At 42.6% G+C, this 18,402-nt stretch overlaps 1 protein-coding gene across 2 annotated transcripts in view; it reads right to left on the reverse strand.

Moving 5' to 3' along the window:
* LOC106605157 (igLON family member 5) overlaps positions 1-18,402 on the reverse strand; it is a 157,390-nt gene that overhangs the window by 13,346 nt on the left and 125,642 nt on the right. Inside the window, exons 3-5 of one of the 2 annotated variants that reach the window (XM_014200521.3) lie at positions 15,347-15,579; positions 13,348-13,467; positions 1,945-2,076 (exon numbers count right to left, since the gene is read on the reverse strand). In XM_014200521.3, the coding sequence (XP_014055996.1) occupies positions 1,945-2,076; positions 13,348-13,467; positions 15,347-15,579 (485 nt within the window). The remainder of the gene's footprint in view (positions 1-1,944; positions 2,077-13,347; positions 13,468-15,346; positions 15,580-18,402) is intronic. The other variant, XM_082975290.1, reaches the window with a different exon arrangement.

An 18,402-nucleotide genomic window follows, 5' to 3' on the forward strand; every position in this document is an offset into this window, starting at 1 on the left:
CAGAACTTTTTGGAATTTGTGCTACAGGATGCAAAATTTCAGTTTGAAAAAGCTAGCCCTTGCTTTCCTATCTGCCTGCGTATATTGGTTCCTAACTTCCCTGAAAAGTTGCATATCGCGGGGGCTATTCGATGCTAATGCAATCAGGCCTTCATGGTCGAATTGCTGCAAAGACACCAATAATAAGAAGAGACTTGCTTTGGCCAAGAAACATGAGCAATGGACATTAGACCGGTGGAAATTTGTCTTTGGTCTGATGAGTCCAAATTGGAGGTTTTTGGTTCTGACTGCTGTCTTTGTGGGACGCGATGTGGGTGAACGGATGATCTCCGCATGTGTATTTCCCACCTTGAAACATGGAGTAGAAGGTGTTATGGTGTGGGGGTGCTTTGCTGGTGACACTGTCTGTGATTTCTTTAGAATTCAAGGCACATTTAACCAGGATGACTACAACAGCATTCTGCAGCGATACGCCATCCCATCTGGTTTGGGCTTAGTGGGACTATCATTTGTTTTTCAACAGGACAATGACCCAAAATACATCTAGGCTGTGTAAGGGCTATTTGACCAAGAAGGAGAGTGATGGAGAGCTGCATCAGATGACCTGGCTTCCACTATCCCCGACCTCAACCAAATTGAGATGGTTTGGGATGAGTCGGACCACAGAGTGAAGAAAAAGCAGCCAACAAGTGCTCAGCATATGTGGGAACTCCTTCAAGACTGTTGGAAAAGCATTCCAGGTGAAGCTGGTTGAGAGAATGCCAAGAGTGCGCAAAGCTGTCATCAAGGCAAAGGGTGGCTATATGAAGAATCTAAAATATAAAATATATTTTGATTTGTTTAACACTTTTTTAGTTACTACATGATTCCATATGTGTTCTTTCATAGTTTTGTTGTCTTCACTATTATTCTACAATGTAAACCATAGTAAAAATAAAGAAGAAGAAAAACCCTTGAATGAGTAGGTGTTCTAAAACTTTTGAGATATTGCATTCATACATATTGATACATAACTGAATCATACATATTCAGTCATATTTTACATACACTGAATAAAAATATAAATGCATCATGTAAAGTGATGGTCCCATGTTTCTTGAGCTCAAATAAAAGATCCCAGAAATGTTCCATATGCACAAAAAGCTTATTTCTCTCAAGTTTTGTGCACAAATTTGTTTACATCCCTGTTATTGAGCATATCTCCTTTGCCAAAATAATCCATCCACCTGACAGGTGTGGCATATCAAGAAGCTGATTAAACAGCACGATCATTACACATGTGCACCTCGTGCTGGGGGCAATAAAAGGCCACTCTAAAATTTGCAATGCCACAATTTGCAATGCCACAGATATCTCAAGTTTTGAGCGAGCGTGCAATTGGCATGCTGATTGCAGGAATGTCCACCAGAACTGTTGACAAATCATTGATTGTTCATTTCTCTACCATAAGTCGTTATAGAGATTTTGGTAGTATGTCCAACCGGCCTCCCAACCACAGACATGTGTATGGCGTCGAGTAGGCGAGTGGTTTGCTGATGTCAACATCGCGAACAGAGTGCCCCATGGATGCAGTGGGGTTATGGTATGGGCAGGCATAATCTACGGACAACGAATACAATTGCATTTTATCGATTGTCAATTTGAATGCACAAAAATACCACGACGAGATCCTGAGGCCCATTTTTTTTTACGGTATCTGTAACCAGTCATGTGAAATCCATAGATTAGGGCGTAATGAAGTTATTTCCATTGACTGATTTCCTCATCTGAACTGTAACTCAGTAAAATACTTTAAATTGTTGCACTTTGCATTTATATTTTTGTTCAGTATAGTATTATCGTATGGGAGGTATACTATGTGCAGGGTGTCTGTATCTGTGACTGGTTCTGTGTGTCTGTGTATGTGAGTGCATGCATGTGTTTGTGGTTTGTAGGGACACTCACAGTTGACGGTGACCTTGACCTTGCGTATGTCGGGCTGCGTCACTCCGTTGTTGGTGATGCACTCAAACTCCTCTGCCTGATGCCGCTTGATCTCTGTTATGTCCAGGAACTCCCCCTCACTCATTAGACCATCTGATTGGACAAAGGACAGGGTCAAAGGATAGAGGTCAGAGGTTATCACAGGCTGAGATGTGCGTTTGTTCAGGGTCAATTAAATCAATTAGTGTGAAAGTACCACATTTGGCCCACTAGATGTCGCTGTTGCTAATACTGCCACCACACCCTTTTATACATTTTTCTGGTCTCTTGTGTTTATTAACTTTTTAAGGTATAGGGGGCAGTATTTTCGATTTCGGATGAAAAGCGTGCCCAGATTAAACTGCCTAATACTCGGGCCCAGAGTCAAATATTTGCATATTATTAGTAGATTTGGATAGACAACACTCTGAGGTTTCTAAAACTGTTTGAATGATGTCTGTGAGTATAACAGAACTCATATGGCAGGCATAAACCTGAGAAAAATCCAACCAGGAAGTGGGAAATCTGATCCTTGTAGTCTTTTCAAGTCATTGCCTATCTAACACACAGCGACTTAGGGTTCATTTTGCACTTCCTAAGGCTTCCACTAGATGTCAACAGTCTTTAGAACCTTGTTTCAGGCTTTTGCAGTGAACAGAGAGCGAACAAGAAGGCTGGGAAGTTGGTGACTCAGAAAATGACATGAGTTCATTGGCGCGTGTTCACGTGATGAGGTAGCTGTGTTCCATAACGTTTTTCAAGACATTGGAATCGTCCGGTTGGAATATTATTAAAGTTTTATGTTAAAAAGGCCCTAAAGATTGATGCTATACAACGTTTGACATGTTTCTACGAACGTAAATATAACTTTTTTTGACTTTCGTCGTGACATTTTCGGCGCGCTTCCTACATTTGGAGTAGCTTACTGAACGCGCAAACAACAAGGAGGTATTTGGACATATATTATGGACTTTATCGAACAAAACAACATTTATTGTGGACCTGGGATTCCTGGAAGTGCCTTCTGATGAAGATCATCAAAGTTAAGTGAATATTTATAATGCTATTTATGATTTTAGATGACTCCAAAATGGCGGGTATCTGTATTGCCTGATGTATTTTTCTGAGCGCCGTACTCAGATTATTGCAAAGTGTGCTTTCCCCATGAAGCTTTTTTGAAATTTGTCACAGCGGTTGCATTAAAAAGATGTTTATCCATAATTCTTTGAATAACAGTTTAATATTTTATCAACGTTTATGATGAGTATTTTTATAAATTGTTGTGCTGATTCAGCGGCAGTTTTGGAGGCAAAATATTTTCTGAACATCAAGTGCCAATGTAAAATGGGGTTTTTGGATATAAATATGAACTTTATCGAACAAAACATATATGTATTGTGTAACATTGAATCCTAGGAGTGTCATCTGACGAAGATCGTCAAAGGTTAGTGCTTAATTTTAGCTGTATTTCTGGTTTTTGTGACCCCTCTCCTGCTTGGAAAATGGCTGTGTGGTTTTTCTTGTGTTGGCACTGTCCTAACATAATCTAACTTTATGCTTTCGCCGTAAAGCCTTTTTGAAATCGGACAATGTGGTTAGATTAAGGACAAGTGTATCTTTAAAATGGTGTAAAATAGTTGTATGTTTGAGAAATTTGAATTATGAGATTTTGTTGTTGTGAATTTGCCGCCCTGATATTTCACTGGCTGTGTCCCGCAGGTGGGATGCTAGCGTCCCACGTGGCCCAGAGAAGTTAAATGTGACTCGTTTCAGGAAACTACGCGTATGTCGCAAATCACTACTTCACAGGAGAGTTATTTGAATATAAACATTTATTTTTTGTCAGAAGTGCATTCTGAAACATGTGAACTTTCATGTGCATTAATAACAAACTTGTATGCCATCTGTAAATACGAATACAATTGTTAAATTACGAGCCTAGTTGGTTTAGCCATGGAAAAAGTCAGGAACCTTCCCGCTAGCCATGATTGGCTGAGATAATTCATGGGCTGGACATGCCGAGAGATGAGTTCAGATTGGTCTGCCATATAGCACGCTTCTGTCTATAATAAAGGGCTGCTCAGTATGTGTAGGTCATACTTTCTAACGCAGCTTTTAAAAATATATCACAAATAACTGCAATAGTGTTGCGCTCCCCTTTCTGCAGGACAGAGTTTTGAAATCAGTGGAATGCCCAGTGGAAGCAGAGTATGATAGCTAAGGAGATGGAGAAAATTCTAGAGTTTGATTGCAAATATGCGAAGGAAGTCGAAAAGAAACCCCTGTCTACAGTCTACAGAAAAAAGGCAAACTCGGCTCCATCATTGATTGAATCAGATGGCTCATTCATCACAAAACCCACTGATGTTGCCAACTTCTTGAAAGACTTTTCATTGGCAAGATATGCAAACTTAGGTATGACGTGCCAGCAACAAACACTGACAGTACACATCCAAGCATATCTGACCAAATTATGAAAGACAAGAATTGTACTTCTGAATTCCGTAAAGTCAGTGTAGAATTCAGAAGTACAATTCTTGTCTTTATTGTTGTCTATCAACAGTGACAAGCCACCGGGGTCTGACAATCTGGATGGAAAATTACTGAGAGGACAATAGCAGACGATATTGCCCTTCCTATTGGCCACATCTTCAATTTAAGCCTACTAGAAAGTGTGTGTCCTCGGGCCTGGAGGGAAGCTAAAGTCATTCCGCTACGCAAGAATAGTAAAGCCCCTCAAATAGCCGACCAATCAGCCTGTTACCCTTAGTAAACTTCTGGAAAAAAGGATGTTTGACCAGATACAATGCTATTTCACTGTAAACAAATTGACATCAGACTTTCAGCACACTTATAGGGAAGGACACTCAACAAGCACAGCACTTACACAAATGACTGATGATTGGCTGAGAGAAATTGATGATAAAATTATTGTGGAGGCTGTCTTGTTAGACTTCAGTGCAGCTTTTGACATTATCGATCATAGTCTGCTGCTGAAAAAACGTATGTGATATGGCTTTACACCCACTGCTATAATGTGGTTACTTGTCTAACAGAACATAGTTCTGTTAGTTCTGGTTCTTTAATGGAAGACTCTCAAACATAATCCAGGTAGAATCAGGAATTCACCAGGGTAGCTGTTTAAGCCCCCTACTTTTTTCTATCTTTACTAAGACATGCCACAGGCTTTGAGTTAAGACAGTGTGTCTATGTATGCGGATGACTCAACACTATACACATCAGCTACTACAGCATCTGAAATGACTGCAACACGTAACAAAGAGCAGCAGTTAGTTTCGGGAATGGGTAGAAAGGAAAAAGTCAGTCCTAAATATTTCCAAAACTAAAAGCATTTTATATGGGACAAATCATTCACTAAACTCTAAACCTCAACTACATCTCGTAATGAATAATGTGGAAATTGAGCAAGTAGAGGTGACTAAACTGCTTGGAGTAAACTTGGATTGTAAACTGTCAAAGTCAAAACATATTGATACAACAGCAGCTAAGGCTGCTCTGCCTTCTTAACAACACTATCAAGAAGGCCCTAGTTTGTCGCACCTAGACTACTGTTCAGTAGTGTGGTCAGGTGCCACAAAGAGGGATTTAGGAAAACTGCAGTTGGCTCAGAACAGGGCAGCACGGCTGGCCCTTAAAAGTACACGGAGAGCTAACATTAATGACATGCATGTCAATCTCGCATGGCTCAAAGTGGAAGAGAGATTGACTTCATCACTACGTGTTTTTGTAAGAGGTGTTGACAAGCTGAATGTACTGAGCTGTCTGGTTAAATTACTTGCACACAGTTTGGACACCCATGCATACCCCACAAGACATGCCACCAGAGGTCTCTTCACAGTCCCAAAGTCTAGAACAGACTATGGGAGGCACACAGCACTATACAGAGCCATGACCACATGGAACACTATTCCACATCAGGTAACTAATGCAAGCAGTAGAATCAGATTTAAAAAACAGTTAAAAATACACCTTATGGAACAACGGGGACTGTGAAGAGACACACACAAAGGTACGAACACATGCATATGCATACATTGTGATATTGTTGTATGGTGGTATTAAACATTTTGTATTGTAGATATGTAGTGGTGTAATAATGTTATATGATATACTGTTTTATCATTTGTTGTATATGTAATGTAAGTGCGTTAATATGTTTGGACCCCAGGAAGTGTAAGTAATGGGGATCCCTAATACAAATACCTCTTCAAACTAAGGGCAACCATGGCATCCGTGACAGAGAGGGAGAAGCGTTCATCCATGTACATGGGTAAGAGAGTCTAGCTAGCTACCTTTTCAGATATATACAGTACCAGTCAAATGTTTGGACACACCTACTCATTCAAGGGTTTTTCCTTTATTTTTACTATTTTCTACACCGTAAAAAATTTATGAGGCACACAGCACTACACTAAATAACACATATGGAATCATGAAGTAACCAATAAAGTGTTAAACAAATTCTTAAAAGATTGCCACCCTTTGCCTTGATGACAGTTTTGCAAACTCTTGGCATTCTCTCAACCAGCTTCACCTGGAATGCTTTTCCAACAGTCTTGAAGGAGTTTCCACATATGCTGAGCACTTGTTGGCTGCTTTTCCTTCACTCTGCGGTCCAACTCATCCCAAACCATCTCAATTTGGTTGAGGTTGGGTGATTGTGGAGGCCAGGTCATCTGCTCCTTCATTGGTCAACTAGCCCTTACACAGCCTGGAGGTGTGTTGGGTCATTGTCCTGTTGAAAAACAAACGGTAGTCCCACTAAGCGCAAACCAGATTGGATGGCATACCGCTGCCGAATGCTGTTGTAGCCATGCTGGTTGAGTGTGCCTTGAATGCTAAATAAATCACTGATTGTGTCACCAGCAAAGCAACCCCACACATCCTCCCCCAGCTTTACGGTGTGAGCTACACATGCAGAGATCATCTGTTCACCTACTCTGCATCTCACAAAGACATGGCGGTTGGAACCAAAAATCTCAAATTTGGACTCATCAGACCAAAGACATTTTCCGGATTGACTGACCTTCATGTCTTAAAGTAATGATGGACTGTCATTTCTCTTTGCTTATTTGAGTTGTTCTTGCCATAATATGGAGTTGGTCTTTTACCAAATAGGGCTATCTTCTGTGTACCACCACTACCTTGTCACAACACAACTGGCTCAAACGCATTAAGAAGGAAAGAAGTTCCACAAATTAACTTTTAACAAGGCACACCTGTAAGTGTAAGTGTGTCCACGCACTAGCTAACATTACGTGTATGATCTGTGTAGTAATATTATTTGTATCTCAGAGCCATTTGCATTGCTAGTTATAGCCTAATGTTAGCTAGCTAGCTAACATTGAATATAGTTGGTTAGCTACCTGCAGGTTGATGTAGCATAGTAACATTATGAGTTGGGATTATGGTTCATTGTTTAGCTAGTTAGCTAGCTGCATGTCTAAACAAAATACTCCACTATGCAAGGTACCACATCACTGTCCGTTTACACATTCTGTATTCTGTGCATGTGACAAATAAACTTTGATTTGATATAGTGTGTGTTTTCCAGCGACGATAATGTGAAGAACAACATTACCTGCATTAAAGTCAAATTAGGATATAACGTTAGGCCAACGAGACAGTGTCCAAGTTCTAAAATTCTCTGGTAGAATGCCCTGCTTTTATTTTGTCACACTCACAACCGTAAGCTATTTTCTGTAATTAGCTTGCCGTTAACTTGTAAATAATGATGGTGTTGTAGGATTATTTTCCTGTAACTTAACTCGCTAGCTAACAAGCTAGAAATAAACGAAAACATTGTTAAGAAAGTTGCTTTAAGTTGCCTGGTTAGTAAATACATTTTTAAACTGAATGGTTTATTGGTGTTAATACACCAGTCATGCTGCTTTGGGCCACCAGGCTGCTGATATCATGAATGTGAATCCTTAAAGAGATGGGCGGGGCTAAGGCTTAAGAGGGTGTGAATGATGCTGAATGGGTGTAGACAAAGAAGAGCTCTCCAGTACGTGCACAAAAACATTCAAGGGATATTTTCTCAGAAGTGGGGTTACAAGTTTATCAACTTTCAAAGCAGCATTACTTTCCCATTGTTCCTCAACTGTAGTGTATGATATACCAGTTGCTTGCTCTGAGATTCTACTTTTATCCTATGTAAAGAACACAATTTCAAATGTTGCTACTTAACACCGAATCGAGCCGGTTGGTCACAAATGGATCACAATATTTTATTTTCAACTTTGGGTAGAAAACCAATAGCTTTTGCTCATGATGAGATGAAAAGGGTGTGGTGGCAGCAGCAGGAACAGTGGCATCAAGTGGGAAAAACTTGGTACCTTCACAATCATTTATGGTAAAGAATACAAGCGACTTCAATGGGGAATAAAACCATCAACAGATTCACAAAGGTTGAAAAAGCAATACCACAAGCAGCAGCTCCATAATACTTGTCAGACATAGAGAACTGATACTGTATACTGTTTGTTGGGGTGGGATTGGTGTCTGTGGTCTGTGGGTGACTGTTGATCATTTTATTGGATTCCTCATGTCTTACTCATTGTCAGAAATAATTATGGTCCAAATTGAATGTTAGGTACTATATTTATTGGAAATTACATGAATACTATAAATTAAAATGGCCAATTTGGGTGTAATCAATTAGCTTAATTTCTCAGAGATCAAATTATATTCCTTCCATTTGGTGCCTAATGAACACGACCCAGGTGTAGAATAAAGTTACCCTAGATGCTGATTTATGGTCAGTTTGGAGGTTTTGCCAGGTTTGGATTGGAGGAGGTAGAAGCTGATCCTAGATCTGTGTTGGGATTACTGTATGTCCATGAGCAACAGATAAGCAGATACTGAAGCTAGGGACTGAGGCTTGACACTAATGTTGCATCACTACTTCACAAATCCTCTACAGAAATAAATAGGTATTTATTTTTAAACGTTGGCCACACCAAACTCGACACTATGCAGTAAGAACAATATGGAGCTGTTATGTGGTGTTTGACAAAACTCCCTAGCACACTGACAAGCGAATTAGTCTGTCGCTCACTTTGGCACCCCTCGTTTTCCTATGGCAACGCGACGGCAAAAGTCTTTACTGAGTCAAAGAGACTGGCAGGCTAGAATATATTGGCTCTATCCATGTAAGGGAATGGATGCTCCACACAGCTAGATGTCTCTGGCAGCTTCCAAGCTCCAACACCATTAAGCTTTTCTCTAATTTTGCCCATTAAAGAAGTCAGGCTGTGGAACACGACACAACACATCATCTGTCTGCTAACAAGGAAATCCACAGCTTAAATTGCTGCTCAGTTATCAGAATAACAAATTTAAAAAAGCCAACCAGTCAGTGGACCACTGGCCTCCACACACACACACACACACACACACACACACACACACACACACACACACACACACACACACACACACACACACACACACACACACACACACACACAGCAACCCCCCCCCCCCCCCCACAAACACACATGTGCCTAAACCCGCGTAACAATTGACGCAAGACACACTAAACGGTAGCAATAATTCTTGTAAGAGATTAGCGCGGCGGTTCCAATTGAAGATTATACTGGAGGATTATTAGCTGCTGCTACTGAGCTGGAGATGATTATCTGCAGCTGCTGCAGTGGCGATACAGCCTGCCGCCCGCCACCCTGTAGCGAGTAGCGGCAGCGGTGGCAAGACGCGTTGGGGGTTTACAGCAATGTTATTCACTCATAACATTAGCCTAATACACTTGGCTCCCCTGTGACATCCCCCGTCGACGCTGGCTGAGCACCCAACTCTTCCCCCGGAGAAGAAGGGAAGGCAAGGGAAGGGAAAGAAGCCAGAGATCCAAATCGCTGAGACACAACCAGGGCTGCAGAAGACATATATAAAGAGACTGGCCTAATATATTATAGACGGCTTCTAGAAAGGAGGAAGAGAGAGAAAGAGACAGAGAAATACAAAAAGAAACAAAGTGAACGAGTGGTCAAAATCTAAATAAAGAGAAAGGGAAGTCCGGTCGGGGTATTCCATGTGCACTTTTGTGGCTATTTTCATTCTGTGTGATGTAATGTGTCAGTAATGTGTCAGTAAACAGCGTCCTCCCTAACCCTCCCTTCATTCCCTGCCTCCCCCTGACTTATCTCTGACCGTTCCTCCACAGGGAGGTCATATCAGGGAATCAGTCCTCCAGTGAATTCTCATTGCTCTCACAATGGCCTGTAAAACACTGCAGCTCCATCAGACGCTTACACAGACACTACTGGAGGAAGACCTCCGGCGGCCTCTGAATTTGTGATCATTTTTTAAAATTTGATCTTTATTTCGCTAGGCAAGTCAGTTAAGAACAAATTCTTATTTACAACCAAAAGGCAAAAGGTCTCCTAAACAGTTTCCTATTCCCTCTTTAATGCATTACTTTGACCAGGACCCAAGAGGACTCCCCTAGGGCTCTGATTAAAAGTAGTGCACTATATAAAATAGGGGGTGCTAATATTTGTCTTGTTTCACACATGTACAAGTATGACATGGAAATGTGTTTTCTGCTTATCCCACTCCCCTGAGAGTGAGGTCATGGCCAGGGATCAGACATTATTGACAGCGACCCTGGAGCAATTAGGGTTAAGTGCCTTGTTCAAGGGCAGATTGACAGATTTTTTTCACCTAGTGGTTTAGGGATTTGAACAAGCACTCTTTTAGTTACTGGACCAATGATCTAACCGCTAGGCTACCTGCCGCCACACAGTAACTGAAAGGTTGCGTGTTTGAATCCTGAGCCGACTAGGTGAAACAAATCTGCCGATCTGCTCTTGAGCAAGGCATTGCTCCAGGGTTGCTGTCAATAATGGACGTGCCTTTCTCTTTATTTCGATTTTGACCACTCGTTCTCTTTGTCTTTTTTTGCCTCTCCGTTTCTCTCTTTCACTGTCTATTCTTGTCTTCCTCTTTCTCGCCATCTCTCTCTTTCTCTTTTCTCATTTCCTTATCTCTCTGTCTCTTCTGCTCGCTCTCTCTCTCCCTCTCTCTCTCTCTCTCTCTCTTCCTCCTTTCTAGAAGCTGTCTATAATATATTAGGCCAGTCTCTTTATATATGTCTTCTGCAGCCCTGGTTGTGTCTCAGCGATTTGGATCTATGGCTTCTTTCCCTTCCCTTGCCTTCCCTTCTTCTCCGGTGGAAGAGTTGGGTGCTCAGCCAGCGTCGACGGAGATGTGTGGGGGTGCCATTTCAGACACAGCCCTAGACTCCCACCACCAACCAAACACTTAGATTAAACCTGAGGGGAAAAGAGGAAGCCAGACGGATGGTTGAAAGGAAAGAGGTCAAAGTTTAGATATGCCCTGCAGTGAAACTGTAGTCCATTTCCCTATAGCACGTTGGCACTTTATGAGCACTGAGCAGTCAGACTCAGTCAGAGCCTTTGAGTTCTATTCCAGTGGAGTGTATCTATAGCAAAAGTGGTCTGGTTCTTTCTAGCTCTATCAGCAGTAGTCGAGCATCTGTCAGACATTGTTTGTTTGACTGAGACCATAGTGAATGGAGTCTGATGCGATGGAGTGGGTGGGCCAGAGAGCATCAATGTGGCGTGCTGTTTGGCGAGTGAGGAGTGTGTGAGTGAGGGCATTGTCTGTGTTAATATATGTATGTGTGTGTGTGTGCGTCTTGTCTAATGGATGGGATGTCCAATGATAAGAGCTTGATGTCTCAGATTTAATGGGGGTTCAGGTGATGTCTGTGAAAGAGTGTGAATGGGAGATGGAGATGGTATCAGTGAGATATAAAGTGGGCAGGAGCAGTACTAGGAGCAGTGTGTACATGTCACAGACTCACTGTGGTACACGTCTGGGTTGTATTCATTAGGCATCCATTGGAAGAATATAGACTGGGACTACCTGTTGTTTTCTGTAGCAAAACGGTTTAAACTATTTCTGTTGCCAGCACTAATGAATAAGGGCCCTGGTGACCATGGGAATGATGGCACCACGGTGCCAATGTACCAGGTGCAGAGGATTGTCTTCAAGTTGTTTGCCTCTACACCTACGTAGGGGTCCCACTGTGATCTATCCCCCAATGCAGTATCTGAATAGAGTGACAGGTGCATGGTGGATTGTCTTGAAAGTGTGTCCCGACTCCCTACACCCAGGCGGGATACCCCGCTACCACTTTGTCTCCCACCCACTGCAGTGTCTGAATAGAGGGACAGATATCTCGCAGCTTCTCACAGTTTCTCTAGGCTTCTCTTTCCCCTCCCTCTCTCCTCCCCACCACCCCACCCCCAGCAGCCCACGGCTTCGCTGCAGTGACTCCCACAGAATAACAATGCCGCCCTATCTCACAATCCACACTGAAGGTGTGTGTGTGAGGGAACGAGGGTGGGGGAGTATACTGCTGACAAGGAAGAAATGCTGTAGATCTGCAGACAAGCGCAGCAAGTGGCTGTAATGTACTTTAAGGGTGTGTGTGTGTGTGTGTGTGTGTGTGTGTGTGTGTGTGTGTGTGTGTGTGTGTGTGTGTGTGTGTGTGTGTGTGTGTGTGTGTGTGTGTGTGTGTGTGTGTGTGTGTTATCACGCCATAGAGAGGAGCAGGACTCTCAGCTACTTCCAAGCTGTTGCACCTCCAGTAGGTCACTATAACACAGTGTAACACCGTGCTAAACCTATCTAACGCCTAGCAGGGTAACTTCAACATGCTCAACACATTCTATGAGATGCATCAACATGAAATAAATCATTTCAAATCTTACCATCGATGGTGGCAGACATGGTAATAGGATAGGAATCACTTCACAAACAAATCTAAATGGATATGAATTAGCTTATTAGACGTTTTATCACGACCACCCTCAAAACCAATGTGATTTATTTGGATGATGATGGAAGACATAAACAGTGTTCTAATGACAAACATCATTATTAGCATTGTTGCCATGGTAAAGGCGGCGACAGTGAGGATGGTGACAGATGCTGATGATTGTGGCTGGCACGCGTTATTTGTGGATAATTATGTGTGATGTGTGAGGGGTATGTGATGTGTATGAGAGGGAACTAGCAGCCACAGACTGGGTGTGATGCAAATGGTAACAAGGGCAGATGACAGAGACAGGAGACAGTGGACATGGGACAAATAAAGGGACTGGGACAGAAGGTTGGGGGGCTATGACAGGAAACAAGGACAGAAACAGGGGACAGGCAGGGGACAGAAACAAGGGACTGGGAACAGGGACTAGTTAGTATAGACTACGACAGCGGACAGAGGACAGGAGACAGAGACTGGTAAAGGGACAGACAACTGGGAGAGGAGACATGAGGACTGGGTACCTCGACAGGAGACAGGGACGGGCGTCTTACATTTGTTCTCCTTCCAGGTGACAGTGGGTTCAGGTCGTCCCACCGCCAGGCAGAAGAGGTATACGTTTCCCCCCTCGTTCACTGACACATCTTGGGAGATGTTGACGATTCTGGCTGGCACTGCAAGATGAAAGAGTTGGGTTTTATTCACAGTCATGACTTGACAAAAAATAGAAACTAGAACTAAGCTACCCTCCCCTCACTGTTTGCACTACCAAAAACAAGATATAAAACTGAAGTGTCAAGCATAAAAGTAAGGGGTTACCAAAATAACAATACTACCAATGACAAACACTGATTCTCTGACTACTATTATAACAAGACAAAGCTATAGAATGTTCTTCACTTTGGTGTTGACTATAGGGATGGAAACCTTCACTCAAGGTCTAGAAGTTTCTGTCTTTGGCAGTTACCTTGTTTTTTTATTTCCACAGCATGACCACCGTCAAATGCTGTTTTGTTCTAAATTGCCATTCCAGAGCAGGCACTATGCATATAGTTAGAAAGATAACTAGATGGCCCTTGAATTTAAATGGCCCATTATCGTTGCTTTTAATGAGCTTGGCCATGAGGCTGTTTTTCTGCGAAGCATCTAACTACAGGATCCCATTTTTAACTATCTGGCCAGGCGAAAATACTCTCGTGATAAAACAAAGATTGGAGCCATCGCTAACCCACCATGGGCATCACTTTTTGATGCAGTGACTCTGGGGTGTAATTATTTTGAGTGATATCGCGGCTTAGATTGAAATGTGAGGCGACTTAGAAACTAGGGGAACATGGTCATCTGTGTGCCTGTTTGCCCTGCGGATAAACGCCTCTCCTTGGCGCCTGCACTATGTGAACAGTCTGTTGGAGAGCGGCTGGCTTAGCCTTCTGGGTAATGCTGCCTGCACCCAGCCTATATACAGACACACACACACACACACACACACACACACACACACACACACACACACACACACACACACACACACACACACCACACACACACACAGTCACTAGACTGCAGAAACTTTCCCAGCTTGCTCTCTCTCTCAAACTCCAACTCAGCATGGTATGTGTGTGTGTGTGTGTGTGTGTGTGTTGGCCAGTTGATATATACCCTAATATTTTTCATTTTTATTCCACCAGTCTTGTATTATTGCGATATGTTAGTACACAAGGTACAATATACATAACAATTGACACATGCAGGGAGAAAAGGTCTGCAATCCATCAGCCGAGCAGCCGGGCGCCAATAAATCACGTCACTCAGCATCAGTCAAACTCTCACTCACTCCACCGTTGCCTTGACGATAGGCCCAGATCTGGTCCTGCATTGTCAATTACTCAGTCAGGCAGTTGGACAGCCCCCTGTATAGCCGCCCATATCGTCTTACCCACTTACCCCAGGATCTACCCACCCCTCTCAGTTCTGAGGTAAACTTGCATCATTGATAATGTATTGGCTCGGTTGCTAAGGACTCAGTCGGCTGCTTTCTTTGCTCAGTCTAAGGCTCCATCCACTGCACAACACTATCAAAGGCCCTGGGTCACTTTACATTTTTTTTGTAAAGTATAAGTAAAGTTGTGTTTACAATTGTTGGACTAAAACCTTGAGGTGAATAAATAATCCCGTAAATAAAGTGGTACATGCCCATTACAGAACCAAGTACAATATGTGCTGTAAACACATTAAAATATAGCAATTAAAGGGCTAATACACCTAAATATGTGTTTACTTACCCTGTAAACAGCCTTTGGACAAAGAGATTGATAAAGCCATGCTTTTTTGGTTTTTCCCTGGCTGCTGTCACCAAATCATAACTCACTATCTTTTCTTGTCCAAAAACCAAGTCCATATCCCCCAAATTAGCATGTTTTAAATATCCTTTGACAATTTCACTGAGACACGCAACCAATGTCAGACACTTTGGGAAGATTTGGGCTTGAGATTTAAAACAATGTTTTATTCTACCCCATCTTTCCCCCCACCTAGATGTCCCCAGGGACTCACCTTGGACGATGAGGAAGACGTGGGCTATGCGGGGCTTGTTGCTGGCCTGGAAGCTGCAGGTGTACAGCCCCTCGTCAGCCACCTCCACTCTCTCTATCTGGATGGAGAAGTCACTAGTGTTACTGTTGACCAGCGACACCCGTCTGTCCAGCGACCACTTGTCTGTCCCCGCAAACAGGATGTTTGAGCGGTTCAACCACGCCTTGTGGGTCACCTCCTCGTCGATTTTACACCTTCGAGGTGGAGGGGGAGAAAACAGGGGATAAGACAAGACCCAGATAATTTATTAATAATCATTTATTTAACTTGAATAGTGCTTTTCATTACAGAAAATAATCTGAAAGCAAAACAAAGAAACAATACATTTAAATTTAGATGGTAGAGATGGATATTGAATGTCTCTATTTGGCATGGGATGAAAGGCTGGGAGTTGAGGCAGTTTGGATTGGAAAGGCAGTGTAACATCAGCGGAGGGAAGGGGCATCAATAGACTAGCCAGAGAGAAACAAACAGGCGCTTCATCAGTGCACCACATCTGCTTTCCTCCATAGGACCCGCTCCTCCGTAAGTACTGGTCCTCCATTGCCTGGGTGATGCCACGGCTGCTGAAAAGTGCACGAAAAGCCACCACATCTTGGCAGTGGTTTAGAACAGTCCCTGAGCCTCTTCTGCCATCTCTGGCCACAGCATCCAGTACTTGTTGTAATTCTTCCCGACAGATGAAACAATAAAGCCGGGGCTGCATTATTTGAATCCAAACAGCCAGTTAGCTTTCTAACTATAAGACAAAAATATGACTTTTCATCACAATTCTGCAACTCAAGACAACAAGATCTAAGTGATCAACCCTCATAGCAGTCAAACCCCAAAATAATAATAAAAAAATGCAACAAAAAAAGTACAAAAGTACAAAAGTACAATATTTACAGAGATTGGCTTGATGGGCACTTCTTACGTACCATACGGTTAAGCTGCTCCCACAATAGCTCAATAGGGTTGAGATCCGGTGACTGTGCTGGCCACTCCATTATAGACAGAATACCAGCTGACTGCTTCCTCCAAAAATAGTTATTGCATAGTTTGGAGCTGTGCTTTGGGTCATTGTCCTGTTGTAGGAGGAAATTAGCTCCAATTAAGCGCTGTCCACAAGGTATGGCATGGCGTCAAAATGGAGTCATAGCCTTCCTTCTTCAAGACTCCTTTTACCCTGTACAAATCTCCCAATTTACCACCACCAAAGCACCCCCAGACCATCACATTGCCTCCCCCATGCTTGACAGATGGCGTCAAGCACTCCTCCAGCATCTTTAAATTTTTTCTGTGTCTCAGGAATGTTATTCTTTGTGATCCGAACACCTCAAACTTAGAATCATCTGTCCATAACACTTGTTTCCAATCTTCCTCTGTCCAGTGTCTGTGTTCTTTTGCCCATCTTAATCTTTTATTTTTATTGGCCAGTCTGAGATAAGGCTTTTTCTTTGCAACTCTGCCTAGAACGTCAGCATCCCGGAGTCGCCTCTTCACTGTTGACGTTGAGACTGGTGTTTTGCGGGTACTATTTAATGAAGCTGCCAGTTGAGGACTTGTGATGCGCCTGTTTCTCAAACTAGACACTCTAATCTACTTGTCCTCTTGCTCAGTTGTGCACCGGGGCCTCCCACTCCTCTTTCTATTCTGATTAGGGCTAGTTTGCGCTGTTCTGTGAAGGGAGTAGTACACAGCGTTGTATGAGATCTTCAGTTTCTTGGCAATTTCTCGCATGGAATAGCCTTAATTTCTCAGAACAAGAATAGACTGACGAGTTTCAGCAGAAAGGTCTTTGTTTCTGGCCATTTTGAGCCTGTAATTGAACCCACAAATGCTGATGCTCCAGATACTCAACTAGTTTAAATAAGGCCAGTTTTATTGCTTCTTTAATCAGAACAACAGTTTTCAGCTGTGCTAACATCATTGCAAAAGGGTTTTCTAATCATCAATTAGCCTTTTAAAATGATAAACTTGGATTAGCTAACACAACGTGTCATTGGAACACAGGAGTGATGGTTGCTCATAATGGGCCTATGTAGATATTCCATAAAAAATCTGCCGTTTCCAGCTACAATAGACATTTACAACATTAACAATGTCTACACTGTATTTCTGATCAATTTTATGTTATTTTAATTGACAAAAAAATGTCCTTTTCTTTCAAAAACAAGGACATTTCTAAGTGACCCCAAACTTTTGAACGGTGGTGTACATACTGTATATTGAGGTGAGTCTGTATGTGCTGATGTATGAACAAAGATAACACAGACATTTTTGAGGAGGAGCAGAAGTGATCCCTGGAACCCCAAAGAACTTCCGATGCGTTTGAAAACAACAGCTGGTGAGTTGCGGCTGTAAACGGCTAGCTAGATAAGCTAGCTAACTTAGTGTAGTTGTTTTCTCAAGGTCAAAATTACGACCGAGGACAACAAGACAGTCGTGAAGAGGGCACGACAAAACCTATTCCCCCTCAGGATACTGAAAAGATTTGGCATGGGTCCTCAGATCCTCAAAAGGTTCTACAGCTGCACCATTGAGAGCATCATGACTGATTACATCACAACCTGGTATGGCAACTGCTCGGCCTCCGACCGCAAGGCACTACAGAGGGTAGTGCGTACGGCCCAGTACATCACTTGGGCCAAGCTTCCTGCCATCCAGGACCTCTATACCAGGCGGTGTCAGAGGAAGGCCCTAAAAATTGTCAAAGACTCCAGCCACCCTAGTCATAGACTGTTCTCTCTGCTACCGTACGGCAAGGAGGTACCAGAGCGCCAAGTCTAGGTCCAAGAGGCTTCTTAACAGCTTCTAGCCATAAGACTCCTGAACATCTAATCAAATGGTTACCCAGACTATTTGCATTGTCCCCCCCCCCACCGCTGCTAGTTTCTGTTATTATTTAAGCATAGTCACTTTAATAACTCTACCTACATGTAAACTCAGCAAAAAAATAAACAGCCCTTTTTCAGGACCCTGTCTTTCAAAGATAATTCGTAAAAATCCAAATAACTTCACAGATCTTCATTGTA

The sequence above is a fragment of the Salmo salar genome, chromosome 05 (assembly GCF_965601325.2).
Source record: "Salmo salar chromosome 05, fSalSal1, whole genome shotgun sequence".
Lineage (NCBI taxonomy): Eukaryota > Metazoa > Chordata > Actinopteri > Salmoniformes > Salmonidae > Salmo > Salmo salar.